The sequence below is a fragment of the Amblyomma americanum genome, chromosome 8, assembly GCF_052857255.1.
Source record: "Amblyomma americanum isolate KBUSLIRL-KWMA chromosome 8, ASM5285725v1, whole genome shotgun sequence".
NCBI classification, from domain to species: Eukaryota; Metazoa; Arthropoda; class Arachnida; order Ixodida; family Ixodidae; genus Amblyomma; species Amblyomma americanum.
This window is the reverse complement of record NC_135504.1, coordinates 157,325,190-157,343,357: the sequence shown is the minus strand read 5'-3', so window position 1 is coordinate 157,343,357 and position 18,168 is coordinate 157,325,190. Positions and strand designations below refer to the sequence as shown.

The 18,168-nt window shown below is 48.9% G+C and overlaps 1 protein-coding gene across 1 annotated transcript; it reads right to left on the bottom strand.

Annotated features, from left to right (window-relative positions):
• Positions 1-1,674: 1,674 nt before the first annotated feature.
• LOC144102797 (uncharacterized) lies at positions 1,675-15,802 on the bottom strand. The gene is made up of 3 exons (XM_077635958.1): positions 15,686-15,802; positions 15,310-15,430; positions 1,675-3,411 (listed from the first exon to the last, which is right to left on the bottom strand). The coding sequence occupies exons 1-3, from the start codon at positions 15,800-15,802 to the stop codon at positions 1,787-1,789; spliced, it is 1,863 nt and encodes a 620-aa protein (XP_077492084.1). The 3' UTR covers positions 1,675-1,786.
• Between the last annotated feature and the right edge of the window lie 2,366 nt (positions 15,803-18,168).

Sequence of the window (18,168 nt, the reverse complement as noted above, 5' to 3'; positions counted from 1 at the left end):
TGGGGCTCCGCTGGTTGTCTACAGCGAGCACGCAGTTCACGGCGTTGCCGTAGCTGAGAGACCTCGGCTAAAAGGCGTGCAATTTGGTCGTCAACTGCTGCCATGTCCTCACGCAGCGTTTCCAGTATGCTGTGCTTTTGTGTAGCTTGAACATGACGGCGATCCTTGGGCCGGGGCTGCAGGTAAGTTGGCCTCAGAAAGCTCCGGCTGTCGTCTTCATCCCACTGTAGAGCCGCAAGCCTGCTGGAGGTCTGTATCGGGGTTCTGTTTTCATTTGGAGGCACTTGCCTACAGATCCCACCCCGAAGCTTCTCAGTTGCTTTCTATTTTGTTAAGCAAGTTGGAGAGGTGATCTCGTGGTCGTCAGTCTTGCAAAGTCCGCACCTGTAAGACGGTGTGCCTTGTGGCCGAGCCTCATCTTGTGTTGCAAAAGGGCATGATCGGCTCATGTGGCCAGATCTGAAAGAGCTATAGCAATTGACAGCACTCGGTTTGTAAGGGCGAGGCCGCAGAATACAGCCGTAGTAGCAAAGTCGTTCTGGGAGATTTGGTGGGCCCTGTAGAGTGACGATGCACGAGGACCTCTTTCTCATATACCGCGCTTAGATGACACGGTGGGTTTACAGTACAGCTCACGCTGGAGAGTCGTCTGGTCTTCGGCAACTTCGACGTTGTAAACAACACAGCGTTGTAGTTCCGATCCTTCTAATAGGTACACCTGGACCGGCACCGAGATCTCGCTTGTAATCGATATGCACTTGAGCTTTTGCAGACGCTCGACAGCAGCCAAATCTGGAGCCACACCGCGTTGGTATTAGATTTAGTTCTAGACCTGAAGCCACGAAAACCTTTGGTCCCAAGACACTCGTCCAGGCTCGCCTGAAGAATTCAGCTCGGAATATCTGTCAGGCTTTTGGCTGCCAGAGCTTCAATTGCCACTTTATACGATACCGATCACGATGTCGGCATAGCCACCTGGTTGGCATATGCTGGACAGGAACGCTTGCCTTGTGAGCTGCAGTTGGCAGAAGACGAATCCTTTGCAGGGTCCCCTGATGGGTGCTTTTGAGAACTGCGGGAAGCTGCAGAAGACACGTCCATTGGAGAGCTCTCCTCCTCACGCTGCGCGGTTGAAGCCCCATCCAGGAGTGGAGGCTGGGCAGCCATTGCCGAGTTCCGCCCAGAGGGCAGATCGCTCACGGGCTGAGGTGTATTTGGAGAAAGCGGGATGTGCGCTGCCGCTGATGGACCGGGAGCAGGGACCGACGCCGGCGAAGCCCCCTCTGCTAGCGCGTCACCGGTGGCTCTAGGCCTAGCCGCGGAGCCTAGTCCAGCTGCCGGGATGACTGAAGACATTTGCTTACTGCCACCCAGTCAGACGGCGCATGAGCCTCGGGAGCTTCCTCAGATGGTGCGAAGTCAGTTCTCTTGATATAAGGAAGGTATTTATGCGGATGGCTAGATTTTTCACTGCAGCGATGTGCAGCCACCTTAGCAGGGACACTTCGTCTTCTTCTTCCAGCAGAGAAGTCGCAAATATTGTTGGTAAGTGATAGAAACAATATTACAATATATTACGCAGATTTGACATTTTCAGAAGCGCTAAAACACCGAGGACGCAGAGGGAACAGACAGGGACGAGCGCTACTTCCAACTGTTTATTTCGTAAAACCGCAAGTGCTTTAAACAGTTCTAGAACGCTTTTATGACACGGCAGTAAACTACACGTGCGAGAATACACAGTATAGCTACCGAGACTAAAAGAACCAAGGAGATAAGTGCACGATTACGTTGATACCCTGAGGAAGGCAAGTTCTTTTTTTGACAATGAAATGGACGGTGAGCTTACACAAGTGCTACCCAGTGATGCTATGTTCTGTGCTTCTATAATCTCTCGGGTTAGTTGATCACGACTACGTCCGATGATGTGGCACTGATTTAACAATGGAGCACAATTGCGGCACTTACTGCAGTGAATGGCTAGGTTGCTTCCGTAGGAATTTTTAACATTGTTGTTGTGCTGGCGTAGCCGGTCATTGAGACAACAGCCCGTTTGCCCGACATACTTTTTGCCACAAGATAGAGGGATGCAGTACACAACACAGTCTACACAGTCCACGTACGCTGTTTGGTGTTTGATACCACATAATTGTTTGCCAGAAGAGTAGGGTTTCGTCAGCTTGCAAAGCTTGTTTAGCTTGTTAGGGGCCGTGAAAACAACTCTAACATCTGCTTTCTGCGCTACCTTTTTTAGGTTGTGTGAAACAGTGTGCACGTAAGGGAGCACAGCAACCTTTTTTCTCTCACTAGACTTATTTGCGATTTCGTCGCGACCGTTCAGGTTCCTAAGGACGCGTTCTGCTACCGAGATCTGAAGTGGAACCGGGTAACCAGCGGCGGATAACCGGTTCACTTGTTTATGAAAACTACGGGGCATGCAGTGGTGACAAGATTTCGTCAATGCATTCCTGAAACAAAGTGCAATCACTCCTCGCTTAACAAGCTTAGAGTGGGCGGAGCGGAAAGCTAAGAGGGGTTTATTGCCGCGAGGTTCGTAGCTCCAGCAAACGTGGTTGTCGGTGAGTGAGAAGTTTATATCGAGGAAGCGGATTTCCCCGCCAGATGGTAGTTCATGGGTTAGTTTTAGTGGGCTGAGATTATTCTGGAAGGCTACTAAAGTCTGGCTAGCTTCGTGTTGAAGGGCTTTCTGGTCACAGTCAATAAAAACTAAAAAATCATCCACAAATCTAAACACCTTAAAAACCTTTGACCCCTCCAGGTACCGCTGGAGGGCTCTGTCATGGTAGCTTAAAAACAGATCGCTGAGCACCGGTGCTATACAGGAGCCTATACATACACCTTCCTTTTGTAGGAAGGGTTGGTTGTTCCAGGAAATAAAAGTATTTTTCAGGTAAAACTGCAAAAGTTCAAGAAAGCCACTACATGAAACCCCGGCATCATTTTGGAAGGGGACAACACCGAAGTGGTCGATGCTGTCTTGAACATATTCTAGTAAAGAAGCATGTGGCAGTGAGTAGTATAAGTCTTTAACATCGATTGAAAAGGCCTGAAGGCTCTTGTCGGGATGGGATGAAACAAAGTCTATTACTTCTTCTGAGTTCTTAACCACAAAGGGGTCGTCAATGCTTAGCAGATTTAGCTTTTCTTGAAGAAACAAGGCCACACACTTCTGCCACGCCCCATTCTCTGAAATAATCACCCTTAAGGGCACGTCAATCTTATGCGTTTTAGCACTGAAAAAAACATCGAGGTGGTTCCGCGGACAATTCTGAATGCCCCTGGTTAGTTTATCTAGGCTGAGCCTGGTGCACAATTTTTTCGCTTCGGTTTTCCGCCTAGAGAGCGAGATCTCACCGTGGGAATTGAAGGTGGCGGAGATAGCCTCCAGCGCTATCCAGGTGTTTAGATTTGTGGATGATTTTTTAGTTTTTATTGACTGTGACCAGAAAGCCCTTCAACACGAAGCTAGCCAGACTTTAGTAGCCTTCCAGAATAATCTCAGCCCACTAAAACTAACCCATGAACTACCATCTGGCGGGGAAATCCGCTTCCTCGATATAAACTTCTCACTCACCGACAACCACGTTTGCTGGAGCTACGAACCTCGCGGCAATAAACCCCTCTTAGCTTTCCGCTCCGCCCACTCTAAGCTTGTTAAGCGAGGAGTGATTGCACTTTGTTTCAGGAATGCATTGACGAAATCTTGTCACCACTGCATGCCCCGTAGTTTTCATAAACAAGTGAACCGGTTATCCGCCGCTGGTTACCCGGTTCCACTTCAGATCTCGGTAGCAGAACGCGTCCTTAGGAACCTGAACGGTCGCGACGAAATCGCAAATAAGTCTAGTGAGAGAAAAAAGGTTGCTGTGCTCCCTTACGTGCACACTGTTTCACACAACCTAAAAAAGGTAGCGCAGAAAGCAGATGTTAGAGTTGTTTTCACGGCCCCTAACAAGCTAAACAAGCTTTGCAAGCTGACGAAACCCTACTCTTCTGGCAAACAATTATGTGGTATCAAACACCAAACAGCGTACGTGGACTGTGTAGACTGTGTTGTGTACTGCATCCCTCTATCTTGTGGCAAAAAGTATGTCGGGCAAACGGGCTGTTGTCTCAATGACCGGCTACGCCAGAACAACAACAATGTTAAAAATTCCTACGGAAGCAACCTAGCCATTCACTGCAGTAAGTGCCGCAATTGTGCTCCATTGTTAAATCAGTGCCACATCATCGGACGTAGTCGTGATCAACTAACCCGAGAGATTATAGAAGCACAGAACATAGCATCACTGGGTAGCACTTGTGTAAGCTCACCGTCCATTTCATTGTCAAAAAAAGAACTTGCCTTCCTCAGGGTATCAACGTAATCGTGCACTTATCTCCTTGGTTCTTTTAGTCTCGGTAGCTATACTGTGTATTCTCGCACGTGTAGTTTACTGCCGTGTCATAAAAGCGTTCTAGAACTGTTTAAAGCACTTGCGGTTTTACGAAATAAACAGTTGGAAGTAGCGCTCGTCCCTGTCTGTTCCCTCTGCGTCCTCGGTGTTTTAGCGCTTCTGAAAATGTCAAATCTGCACCAACTAGCCCGATCCGCTACCCTTCTGATATTACGCAGTCATCGGCAAAGAGCCTAACTCGAGAAGACACAGCGTTAGGTAAATCAATAATGTATATTAAAAAATGGAGGGGCCAAGAACGATTCCCTGTGGTAAGTGGAGTTGAAGTTGTTATTAGAGGTAAACTAAGTCTAGCGTTGAGAAAGTCCGGCATCCAAGCAATAGCAACGAAGTGAATATTCAACTGAGTTAGGTTGAGCATAAGCCTATGATGAGGAACACGAACAAATGCTTTTGAAAAATCGAGAAAAATGGCATCAATTCGAGCGTCAGCGTCTATGAATGAATGCAAATCAATAAATAATCCTGCAAGTTGTGTGTCACAAGAGAAGCCCTTGCGAAATCAGTGCTGGTAATTTAAAATCAGATTGTTCTTATCCAGGTACTGAAAAAAATTGACTATGAATGACGTGTTCAAGAAGTTGGCGGAAAGCACTTATAGTGAGATAGAGTGACAATTAAGCGATGAACAATTACCTGATTTGAAAATGGGTATCACTAGCAACACGCAAGTCATGAGGTATGATGCAAGATGATAATCATTGAGAGAAAAAGGTGGTTATTATTGAACTAATGGAGGGCGATGTGCTTTTAAGTATCGTAATATTTAAGCCATACTTTTCAGGATTAGTAGAAATCTTAAGGTTATTTAGTAATCATAATATTGTCAAGAAGTGGCAACTGCACTGCGCAGAGCAGAAAGGCTGTGAAAATCGTGCCTAACAAAACTCTTTATATGGACCGACTTGCGCTCACAATTGACTGAATCACTCGGCCGCGGCGTAGCAACAAGCCTGCTCGCTGCTGTCGGCCGTGCTCATTTAAAGCTGATTACGAACTTTCGAGATAAAGCGTGCAAAGTTAATAGAACATTCCGGAACAACGAAGAATCAGGTCTACCTGGCTGCCATCAATCGAGATAAATCTAGTCGCGTCTTGCGTCGCAAGCAAACCGGTAAAGTGGCGTGGCGGCATATTTGGAGGAACAAACACTGCAAAGATTCGCGGCATTACTCGCGTCTCAAAGAAGCATCGATCGGATGCATTAGAGCATATAATAGGACTAGCAACAGAAAAAATGGATCCTGCGAAAATAAACACAGAGTGTGGATCTGCACCGTCCTTTAGCGCACATAATATGGCTTCAGACGGACTACATGGACAACTTCTGGTCGTACGCGGTGTCGCTGCGATGCAGTCATCGCGTCAGGGAGGACTTTATAATTCAGTTCACCTAGCTCCTGAAGAACCTTGTAAGGGTCGAAATAGCGGCGCAAAAGCTTTTCACTCAATAAACGCCGGCGGATGGGCGTCCAAACCCAGACTTGGTCTCCTGGCTTGTATTCCGCGTTGCGTCTTCGTAGGTTGTAGCGTATGGCGTCGGACCGCTGCTGGTCTTTGATCCATAATCGGGCGAGCCTTCGAGCATTTTTCTGCGCGTTGAAGGTAGGCGGCAACGTCGACGTTCTCTTCTTCGGTAACGTTGGGCAGCATGGCGTCTAGCCTGGTCGTTGCCTCCCTGCCATGGACGACTCTAAAATGCGTCATCTGGATGGTATACTGAACTGCAGTGTTGTAGGCGAAGACGACGTAAGTCAGGATGGCGTCCCAGGTCTTGTGTTCGGCATCGACATACATGGCGAGCATATCGGCGATGATTTTGTTCAGACGCTCGGTCAGCCCGTTGGTCTGCGGATGGTATGCAGTTGTACTCCGGTTGCTGGTTTGGCTCTAACGCAGGGTAGCTTGCTTTAGTTCCGCCGTGAATGCTGGTCCTCTGTCTGTGATGAGCACATAGAGGGCGCCGTGTCGAAGAAGAATGCACTCCACAAAAAATTCGGCGACTTCTGCTGCTGTTCCGTTCGGTAGGGCTTTCGCCTCGGCGTAGCGGGTCAGGTAGCCGGTCGCTATGATGATCCACCTTTTTCCAGACGTTTAGTTTTGGAAAAACCAAGCAAGTCCATGCCGATCTCCTGAAAGGGTCTTTAGGGGGGTTCAATGAGGTTCAGAAATCCTGCTGGTCGGGTGGGAGGGGTCTTTCAGTCGCCCAGGCGGTCGACATGCTCGGCCTATAAATTATGGTCGAATAAAAGTCTTTACTACTACTACTCGTCGCTGACAATCTCGGCAGGTTTTCACATATTGTGCGACATCGGCAGACAGTCGGGGCCAGTAATACTTGTCTTGAGTTCGGTGGAGGGTGCGAGTAAACCCGAAATGTCCTGCTGTCGGCTCGCCGTGTGAAGCCTGTAAAACGTCCTCGCGGAGACAGGCAGGTAAAACAAGGAGGTAGGCTGTTTTGTTCGCTACGAATTTCTTCATGAGGACATCTTTATGTACACAGAAGGAAGAAAGTCCTCGCTTGAATGCGGCGGGGGGTGAAGAAACTCTGTCTTCCAAGTACTCGACGAGGCCTTTTAGGTCGGCAGAAAGTTGGGCTAGTTGATTGATATGCATACTGAAGAAGTTGGAGAGGAAAAACGAGGACAAACGAGACAAAGACAAGCGCTCGTCTTTGTTTCTCTCGTTTGTCCTCGTTTTTCCGCGCCAACTTCTTCAGTATGCTTTAAGGTCGGGGGCCGAGCTTTTCTGGTGGGGAAAATAATGGAGCTCATGGGTACCAGAAAGGCGTTCTCATCGTCGTCCGGCGGCAGCGCATCTACAGGGGCTCGTGAGAGGCATTTGGCGTCAGAGTGTTTTTAACGGACTTGTAAACGACGGTGACGGCTAACTTCTGGAGGCGCAGACTCTTTCGAGCGAGGGGGCTAGAGGGGTCCTTCAAATTAGCAAGCCAACACAGCGCGTGGTGATCGCTGACTACCTTGAACAGTCGTCCGTGCATGTAGAGGCGGAATTTCGACGTAGCCCAAATGATGGCAAGGCACTCCTTCTCAGTCGTCGAATAGCTGGCCTCGGCCTTGGAAAAGCAACGGCTAGCGTATGCAGGCTTTTTCACGCCCGTCTCTTCGTTGAATGAGGACGTCGCCTAGGCCCACGCTGCTTGCGTCGGTATGAACTTCAGTATCGTGGTTTTCATCAAAATGCGCGAGGATCGACGGGGGCTGTAAACGACGCTGAAGTTCTTTGAAGGCTTCTGTTTGCGGGGCTTCCCGTTTGAATGGCACGTCTGCCTTTGTGAGTTCTGTCAGGGGTTCGGCGATGCGCGAAATGTTTTTACAAATCGTCGGTAATATGCGCACAGTCCGAGGAACCTGCGCACTGCTTTCTTATCGGCCGCCTGTCAAAACTGTTCAATAGCAGCTGTTCTCTGCTGGTCTGGGCGTATTCCTTCCTTGCTAACGATGTGGCCTAGAAACAGCAGCTATTCATAGTCAAAGTGACACTTCTTTGCTTTCTTAGGTCAGGAATGACGACTTGATGGTGTCTTGTACGGTTAGAAATCTTTTGATGTGTTTTTCCAAGTTTGAGGCGAAGACAACGACGTCATCTATATATACGAGACAAATCTGGCACTTCAGACCTGCCAGTACTGTATCTATTACTTGCTGAAACGTCGCTGATGCGAAACAGAGACCAAATGGCATCACCTTGAACTCGAGGAGCCCAACCGGAGTGATGAATGCCGTCTTGTCGCGATCTCTTTCATCGACCTCAATTTGCCAGCAGCCGCTCTTGAGGTTCATCGATCAGAAATACCTGGCGTTGCTTAGCCAGTCCAGTGTGTTGTCGATGCGGTGGAGGGGTAGATGTCCTTCTCTGTTATGTTGTTCAGCCGACGGTAATCAACGCAGAATCGAAGTGCGCCATCTTTTACACTAAAACAACCGGTGCCGCCTATAGGCTGTTTGACGGCTAGATGACGTCGTCGCGAAGCATTTCTTCCAGTAGGTCCCGGATGGCTTGTATTTCTCGCGGCGACACACTGTAGAGGTTTTGACGGGGAGGTCTTGCGTGCTATCCGGTTATAATGCGATGCTTGGCAAATGGCGTTCGCGGGACCTTCGTCGATGACAAAAAACACTCGTTGTAGCTTCGAAGCAGATTGCGGATCTGGTATTCTCTCTTCCGGTGAAGGGCTGGGTTGATGTCGAAAGTGGGCGAGCTCTCTTGGTCAGGCGAGTGTCCTACAGAGGGGTCGGAGAGGGCTACGGAGTCTCGTAAGTCGGATATTTTGTTGAAGAAAGGAATCGCCGTTCCTCTGTTAATGTGCCTGTATTCTTCACTGAAGTTAGGCAGCAGTACTTCAGCCTGACCATTGTGGAAATGTGCGCTGCCTCTTGCAATGCTATTTCTCTGGTCTAGAAGAAACTGCATGTTCCCCTCGATGATTGCTTCAGCATTAATGGCTTTTGTGGCGCCTACGCTCACGATAACGCTTGAACGAGGTGGGAGGCTCACTTCTTCCTCCAGGACACTCAGGGAAACCTGATTTTTCAGAGTTTTCATCGAATAATGGCCTCGTCCTTCGAAAGCGGGATCAGCTTGGATCGCAGGTCGATGCTCGTCTGATGCTCAGTGAGGAAATCTATGGCCAAGATCACTTCGCGGGAGCATTGCTGCAGCACAACAAAGGACGCAGGATAGGTATGTCCTTTGACAGTCACTCGCGCTGTGCATCGCCCTGATGTCGTAAGGAGGTGGCCCCCTGCGGTGCGAATTTGTGGGCCGTGCCAAGCGGTCATGGCTTTCCTCAGCTGCGCAACGAATGTTCCATTCATCACCGAGTAATGAGCTCCTGTGTCGACTAGAGCGGTAAGTTTCCGGCCGTCGGTAGTCACTTCTAAGTCGGATGACCTGGCTCTTGCATCCCAATTCGGCCTCGGCGTCAAGTCACGGCTTCGTCGCGAATGCGAACCGCGGGTGTGGCGTGTCCTCCAAGCTTTTCTGTGTGGCGGCGTCATTTCGAATGCAGGTCGCGTCGTGGTCGGGATTGTCATTTTGTGCGGCGTCGGTGCAGCGTGTGTAGCGTCTTCATGTGGCGCTGCGGGGGGGGGGGGGGGGGGGGGTTCTTCTTCATGGGGCATGGTCGGTGCAGGATCTTCGGCGTTTCGCTCGTAAGCAACCTCACTTCCAGAGGTTGCTGTATTTAGTTTCTCCTACGGGGGCTGGGAGACCTTCCTCCTGCCGCGGCTGCGTAGCTGCGGCGTAGCGCCGCAAAGCGCGATGTTGACAGCGATGGTGAGCTCGAAATGCGGTTCGGCGTGTACGCCTCTCGACGCAGGTACCCGTCGATATCCTGTGGACGTTGGCCGAAGCATGTTCGTGGGGCGTTAACGGGCAGTGACGAAGAATATGCCTGGCCTCACCGCAATGAAATCACCGCGGTTGGTTCTCAGAAGTCCTCCAGGCGTCGCATGTGCTTGGACTTGAGCGTCGGTCATAGACTGGGCGGGCGGGGGCTTAAAGGCGGCGTTGTGGAACAAGTGGCTCATCTCGGGGAGGACGTAGGGGTTCTCGTTGGGGCTGAGGAGTCCTTGCTGCAGCGGCGTAGGTCATGGTCTGGGGTTCTGTGGCTGTCGGGGTGCCTAGAGCCTGCTGCACTTCTTACCGTACTACATCCATCAGAGTCACTGCTTGGGGCTGTGGGGAGGATGGCAGTAATCGGCGTAGCTCCTCTCGGACGATTTCGCGGATAACTTCCCGCAAGTTGTCGCTGGTGGTGGCGGTCGTGTCCGAACGGATTGCACAGGCAGAGGAAGGGCGATGGGACTGCCGAGCACGGACGTCGAGGGTCTTCTCAATCTTCAGGTTTTTGCATGAATTCGTCGACTGTGTTTGGCGGCTAGCGGACGAGGCTGCCAAAGAGTTATTCCTTTACACAGCACATTAAAACTGAACTTTCTTTTCCTCGGTCATTTTGGGGTCGTCACGGCGGAAGAGGCGTTTCATCTCTTCAACGTAGCCGCGGATTAGTTCGCACGCTGGATCCTGTACTCGAGGAGTCATTTAGCTCTTTCATTCATCACGACACTAGAGAGTACCTTCAAAAGTTCCCTCTTGAGTAGTTCCCATGTCGTTAGGGACGACTCGTGGTTTTCGTACCACGTGCGTGCTGAGCCCTCCAGTGCGAAAAAGAAGTGCCGGAATTTCGCCTCATCATCCTAACGGTTGAATGATGCCACGCGCTCATAATGGTCCAACCATTCTTCGGGGTCTTCGCCTAGGGATCGATTGAAAATTGGCGGCACCCGCGGCTGCTGCAGTGTGATCGGGGTCGACATCTTTGGCCCAGTAGTGGTGCTTGTAGCGGCGTCTTTTCGCTGTCTGGTGCGGTCTGGCAGAGTCCCGAACTCAGGCTCCTCTCCCTGGAGACGTCGGCTGGCTCGCTGAGCTGCTGGCTTCTCCTTAGGTGCGAAGCGCGCACGGCTGGCGTCACGACTTGAAGGGGGCGTCTGGAACATGGAAGGCTGCCTAGCACCTCCACCTGATATTACGAAGTGGTGACTGCACTGCGGAGAGCAGAAAGGCTGCGAAAATGGTGTCTAACAAGACTCTTTATTAGGGCTGACTTGCGCCCACTGTGTACTGAATCACTCGGCCGCGGCGTAGCAACAAGCGTGCTCGGCTGTCGTCGAACAAAACCATCGCTGCTGTCGGCCATGCGCAATTTAAAGCTGATAGCGAACTTTCGAGATATTGCGTGCAAAGTTGCTAGAACATTCCGCAACAGCATAGAATCTGCTCTACCTGGCTGTGATCAATCGGGATTAATCTAGTCGTGTCTTGCATCGCAAACAAAGGATAAAGTGGCGTGGCTGCAGATTTGAAGAAGGAACAAACACTGCAAAGTTTCGCGGCAATATACCTGTTTGACTGACTAATATTTCGGACATTTATATGTAAGGAAGATTATTTAAGTCGGACGCTGACGAGACGCTCTCGTTAGTGAATAAGGAAGAGAAAGCGTCTTTAAACAGCCTGCAAACTGGGTTTCAGGAACAGGAGCCCCATCATTATCGGTAAGAATTATATTAGGATTTTTATAAGGGTTTATCGCTTTCTAGAATCTGCGAGGGTTATTTGCTAGCATAGATGATAATTTCTCTTTGAAAAAGTGGCGTCTGGTTGACTTGAGGAACGTTTGGTACAGCTTGTCGCATTCCTTGTACTTTGTCCACGCGCTTAAAAAATCCTTCTTAGCAGCTTGTCTTTAAAAGCGCTTCTCTTTTTATTATTCAGCCGACGAAGCTGATTATTGAACCAATGTGCTGATTTTTTTAATTCAAACTTTTGGAATAATGGTATTTATAAGATTAGTGTGGGTATCTTTGAAAAGTGCCCAGTTCTCTTTGACAGAACGAGATGAATGATCATCCAGGAACTCCAGGGGAAGAGACTGCAGTTTGTTACTAATAGTTACACAGTCACCTTTGTTGTAGCATCCAATTTGTTTCGTTCTTACCCTCTATTCTTTTGATATCAGCATATCATCCCTCAAATCACAGTCCAGCCTACCTACCCTTGCTCATCGCCGCTACATTGCTAGTTTATGTTTGTTTCACAAGTTTTTTTACTCTGAGCTACGACAGGAACCCTACATCTGCGCACCACCACCACGCATCTCCCTCCGCACCGGCCATCAGCAGCAAGTGTCACGACCTCGCGCCCGCACCACTACATTTTCTTCATCATTCTTCCCCCGGACCGCGAACGACTGGAACGGCCTTCCCCGTGAACTTGCTGCTATCACATGCCAATCATTGTTCATCGAAGAAATCACGCGTGTACTTGCTTAGTGATAATCTTATATTTGTATAACTTTCAACTTATCTGTTTAGTCTTTCTGTTTTTCATTTCTGTGTGCCCCACCCCTTATGTAATACCCTCTAACGAGGGTTTTTAAGGTATTAAAGTGAAGTGAAAGGCTGCCGGTTATAATGGTGTGATTAGAAAGTCCGTCCAGATGATTTAAGTCGGAGCAGATGTCGGGATTGGTTGTCAACACTAGGCCCAAAATGTTAGCAGTACTTGTTGTGGATCGCATAGGCAGATGAACGAGGTGGGTTAATGCAAATTCAAGACAGGAGGGGAGAAAGGCATGAGGTTCAGTGTCACTGGGAGGGACGGCTAATGAGAGCCGCTTAATGCTTGGGAATTTAATATCGCCGAAGATGACCAACTTACTGTTAAGAAAACGCGTACACACCTCACTCAGAATTTGAGAAAATTCTGCCGAGAAGCCAGCTGCTACGACAAGGGGACGACAAAAACACCTATTGATACGCTAGTTACCCGCTCCGCACTGAGACTAATACGCACTCGAGGAATGAATTAACAGTGACTGGGGCAATCATGATTTTTTTTCTGATAGCAAGAAGGACACCGGCTCCTCTACGAGAGTTCCTATCACACCTAAAAAATATAAAGAATGACTCCTGTACTAAAATATAATCATCATGAACGGTATCATCAAGCCACGTTTCCGTAAGGGCTACCAGTGATGCTGAGCATGAATCAAGGAGTGATGAAAGCGCGACGTTCTTCGGCAAGACACTTTCGATGTTAGTGTACAGAAAGCAAACATTATTCACACGTGCAGATGGACGTTGGCTTGACGAAGAATGCCGAGAACTGCCAAGCGAATGACCGCGTGAGTGATGACATTTCTCGCTGCGCCGTGAGACGCATGCAGCATGATTAGCATCAGTGTCGCACTCAAAATCAAGAACAATAACGGCCCCAACGCTGGCCCTTGTGGAGCTCTAGACAAAACTTCAAGTAGGCTGCAATTCAATTCACAATGTCTGAAGCAATACCAGCATTCTTAAGTTTAAAAAGTAATTTACAATGTGGAACCTTAGAAAATGCCTTTTTAAAATCTATGCAGACGGCGTCAATTGTACGCGGGCATTAAAAGCTAGATAGAAAATCATGAACCGTTGCAATGAGCTGTGAAACAGTGGACAAACCACCTCGGAATCTATGCTTTGATAAATAAAAGAAGTTTCTCGCAGAAAGGAAATGAATGATATGCTTCTCTACTGCAGCCTCCATAACCTTCCAAATCACAGGAGTGAGCGATATTGCATGATTGTTGCTAACTTAACTTCGACTGCCGGATTTAAACACAGGAATATTTGTTCCCTTAAGGCGCCGTTCGGCTGTCCACCGAGATATGTGAGACATTCCTTATTTCTATCCTTAAAACCAATGTTCATTTCATTTTCCTACCTTTACGACGTGGTTCGGGTGTCCGCTGAACTATGTGAGGCAGGCGTCGTTTCTTTTCATTAAATTGTCCAACTGCAAGGCGTCGCGCCGGACAGGCGATGGCGTTCCGTGAACTCTTTGGCAACGACGCAACAAGCTGTCGCGTCAGCTCTTAAAGACGAAGCTTAAGCGTCCTCACATCTTTTTGTTTAGTTTTTGAGGAAAAGAAGTGGCACAGCAACAGTCGCACATATCTCGGTGGACACCCGAACAGTGCCCTAAGGGAAGGTATAAAGGAAGGAGGGAAAGAAAAAAGGAAGAAAGAAGAAATTGAAAACCGAAAATTAGATTCTGAGGAAGGGAGTGGCGCGGCGCAGCGGCGGTATACCTCTGGCTTGGTGCAAGTGGCGCATGTGGAGTTGTGGCTACGGACGCTTACCCGAGCTGCGCCGCTGACTAACCTTGTGTAGCTTTGGCTACAAAAACAAAGGGGTATTTTTTTCTCTCGCTGGTTCCTGTTGTGACCAGAGGAGCGCAATAAGGAAGCCTAGCATTAAAAGCTACCCAGACCTATTACCAGCTTTTGCCGAAATCGCTGGCTTCTACTTCTTCAAAGTTCAATAGCGACTTGTATTGAAGAGCCTAGCCTGTTTAAGACATCGTTCTCAGAAACGATGCTGACGTGCGGAGTGCGTCAGCTTGAGGCCCCAAATGAACTGGCTGCCCTGAGTATTGAAACAATTGACATGGACCTGCGAGGAGACGCACATACTAGCTGCGGCAATGACAACAGCGCGGAAATCAGCTCGTGGCCTAAAATTTGCCTCGAATAACCCATCAAATATCAACCGAGCAGAACCGAGTGACAAGCAAAGGAATAACTTCAGACTTGAGCGCAGTAGAAACACGCACAAGACAAGAGGAGTTTTGTTTATAGAGGTTTAATGTCCCAAAGCGACTCAGGCTATGAGGGACACCAGAGTAACGTGCTCCGGAAATTTCAACCACCTGAGGTTCTTTAACGTGTACTGACATCGTACACTACACGGGCACCTAGAATTTCGCTTCCATCGAAATTCGACCGCCGCTGGCGGGATCGATCGCGCGTCTCTCGCAACACCGCTCCAGCGCCATAACCACTGAGCCACCGCGGCGGCCAAGAACAAGACAAGAAAAGGAAGCAAACACAGGTTGTACGCACAGCCTACTAGCCAGTCATTCCGTATTAAAGAATGATTCTACATTCCGAGCCTCTTTGAAGCCATTGAAATAAGGGCAACTTTGCGATAAGCTCAGAAAACAGAAAATTGGAATTTTGGTAAATGACGCAGTAACTGTCTGACATCTCGGCGGACACCCGAAGCGCGCCGTAATTAGGGAAAGTATAAAGCAAGGACTGAGAGAAGAAAGTGAGAAGAAAGTGAGAAGGAGGTGCCATAGTAGAGCGCTCCAGAACAATTTCGATCACCTGGGTAATGGCGGGGCTGAAAACTTTAAAGCACACAGGGTAGTTTAGGACACGCACGCCCTTGAGACCCAGCACCGCTCCACAGCACTCAACGGTTGATTTCCCGGAGGCTCATGACGCTGGCAGCCCGGCCTGTGGCAGTGGCTTGCTTGTCCGGGTCCTTGGAGCGCAGTAAGGTGTTCCAAGCCTCCCAAGTGGTAAGGTGCTCCAGGACCTGCGGGGGAGGCTACACCGGGCTGATGAAAAGGACATGATTGAGGGCGGCTTTGGGGTGGTGGCAGAGGCTACAGGAGGGGTTCGTGTGGATTTGTTGATAGCGCGAGCGTATATAATGAGAGGATAAGGCTCGTGTTTGGAGCTACCTCCAAAGTGTCTGATGATAATCGTCGAGGGAGGAATGCGATGCGAGGTAGAGCCGACGCTCGGTTTTGCAGGCCTGAGTCAATTAACTGAATGAATTCATGCTCACCCTTGACAACCCTAGATAGGAGGCCGCCGCTGCCCGGTTGAGAGAACCTCGTGTTAAAACGTTGGCAGCCTCGTTTCCGAGATTCCTGGAGTGGGCAGGCACCCATATGAGCTCCATGTGGCGGCGCGGGTGTGTGGCGAGGGAGTTAAGTATGCAAAATGCAGGGACGTGAACCCTCCCGTGAGAAAAAATTCAGTGCGGCAGTTTTAGAGTCTTACAGTATATACCGGGCCTCCATGCACGCGATCGCTAGGGCAATGTCGGCCTCTTTATCCTCCCCCAAAGTGGCAGCGGCGGATTTGTGAAGGGTGGCAATCGGTTGTAGGGAGGGCTTCGTGACGGCTACAACCGCGTCCTCGCCTGTGCATGCGGCGTCCACCTACACGGTGTACTGTTCCGTGGCATAATGTTTGTGGAGCGCCCGTGCGCGAGCTCTCCGGAGGGGTACGTGGTAGGTTGGGGTTTTGGGGAGGGGTTTAATAAGTAGTTCACGGTGAATGTGTGGGGGACCTGCAGCTGTGTGGGATCCGTGGCTGGTATTTTTATACCGAGGGTGTGTAGGATGTGTTTGGCGGTGGTGGTTCTGGCGAGACGTATGTATTATGACTGTCGGTGGGCCTCGATAACCTCACCTATCGTGTTGTGTAGGTCTATCTGGAGGAGTTTTTCGGTTGAGGCATTGAGAGGTAGGTGTGGTGCTGTCTTAATTGCTGTTCGGATCATGGCATCCAGGGTGGAGATTTTTCAGCCCTTGAGTTTCAGGAAAGGGACGTGAAGAGAAAGCGGTTGAGGACTAAGGCATGAATGCGACGACATAGGTCTTGCTCCTTCATGCCCCGGTGGTATCCGGAAACTCGGCGGATTAGGTGGGATATCCAAACCGACATCTGCTTCAGTTTGTGGATAGTGAGAGTGTTTTTTCCCGTTGTTCTGGATGTGGACAACCAGTCCCCGTAGAGTGTGTACCCGGATCTTTAATGTGGACTAACATCGCAAAGCATACGGCCGCCTTTGCGTTTCGCCTTCATCGAAACGCGGCCGCCGCGGTCGCGTTCGACCCCAGGTACTCCGGATCAGTAGCCGAACATCTAACTACTGAGCCATCGCGAGTAGTATGCGATAAGCTCAGATGGATTCAGTTTTTGCAAACGGGTTTTCACATCCTCTGGCATAAGTTACATATTTGAACAGCGCAATAAAACAACGGGACACAACGAAGAAAGGACACCACAAGCGCTGACTCGCAACTAGATATTTAATTCACGTCAAAGCAGCTTAAATACTAAGTACTCCAAACACAAACTAGAGGGTGAAACCAAAAGAATACAACACAAAAACTACTAATCATGCCCACAACGGTGACAATCGGCTCGAGCGCGAGACTACACATCTTGGCCGGATAAGAACATCATCTTTTTATCAGTTAGTATGACAGAAGAATCACTAATGCAGCTATCTGATTCCAAGCGGAAGTGAAGAGCCTCCAAATTTCCCGCGTTAGGCTGTCATTATGTTTTCCTAGTATGACGGTGTTAGACAACAGAGGGGTGCAAGTACTTTCCCTCCAGTGACGAGAAGGTTGTCACTGCTGTGGGCATGATTACTCGCATTTGTGTGGTTTTCTTTTGGTTTTTTCCTCTTGTTTGTGTTTGGCGTACTTAGTATTTGGCCGGATAAGAACATTATCTCTTTATCAGTTAGTATGACAGAAGAATCACTAATGCAGCTATCTGATTACAAGCGGAAGTGAAAAGCCTCCAAATTTCCCGCGTTAAGCTGTCATTATGTTTTCATAGTATGACGGTGTTAGACATCAGAGGGGTGCAAGTACTTTCTCTCCAGTGACGAGAAGGTTGTCACTGTTGTGGGCATGATTACTCGCATTTGTGTTGTTTTCTTTTGGTTTTTCCCTCTTGTTTGTGTTTGGCGTACTTAGTATTTGGCCGGATAAGAACATTATCTCTATATCAGTTAGTATGACAGAAGAATCACTAATGCAGCTATCTGATTCCAAGCGGAAGTGAAAAGCCTCCAAATTTCCCGCGTTAGGCTGTCATTATGTTTTCCTAGTATGACGGTGTTAGACATCAGAGGGGTGCAAGTACTTTCTCTCCAGTGACGAGAAGGTTGTCACTGTTGTGGGCATGATTACTCGCATTTGTGTTGTTTTCTTTTGGTTTTTCCCTCTTGTTTGTGTTTGGCGTACTTAGTATTTGGCCGGATAAGAACATTATCTCTTTATCAGTTAGTATGACAGAAGAATCACTAATGCAGCTATCTGATTCCAAGCGGAAGTGAAAAGCCTCCAAATTTCCCGCGTTAGGCTGTCATTATGTTTTCCTAGTATGACGGTGTTAGACAACAGAGGGGTGCAAGTACTTTCTCTCCAGTGACGAGAAGGTTGTCACTGTTGTGGGCATGATTACTCGCATTTGTGTTGTTTTCTTTTCGTTTTTCCCTCTTGTTTGTGTTTGGCGTACTTA

Excerpts from the sequence above, each read along its gene's own strand:
- LOC144102797 (XM_077635958.1), bottom strand. The coding sequence starts at position 15,802 with ATGGAGCTCATATGGGTGCCTGCCCACTCCAGGAATCTCGGAAACGAG. Across the intron at positions 15,431-15,685 it reads CCTATCTAGGGTTGTCAAGG|GTCCTGGAGCACCTTACCAC; the intron begins GTGAGCATGAAT and ends CCTCCCCCGCAG. Across the intron at positions 3,412-15,309 it reads GAGCCTCCGGGAAATCAACC|CGCTGGAGGCTATCTCCGCC; the intron begins GTTGAGTGCTGT and ends ACACCTGGATAG.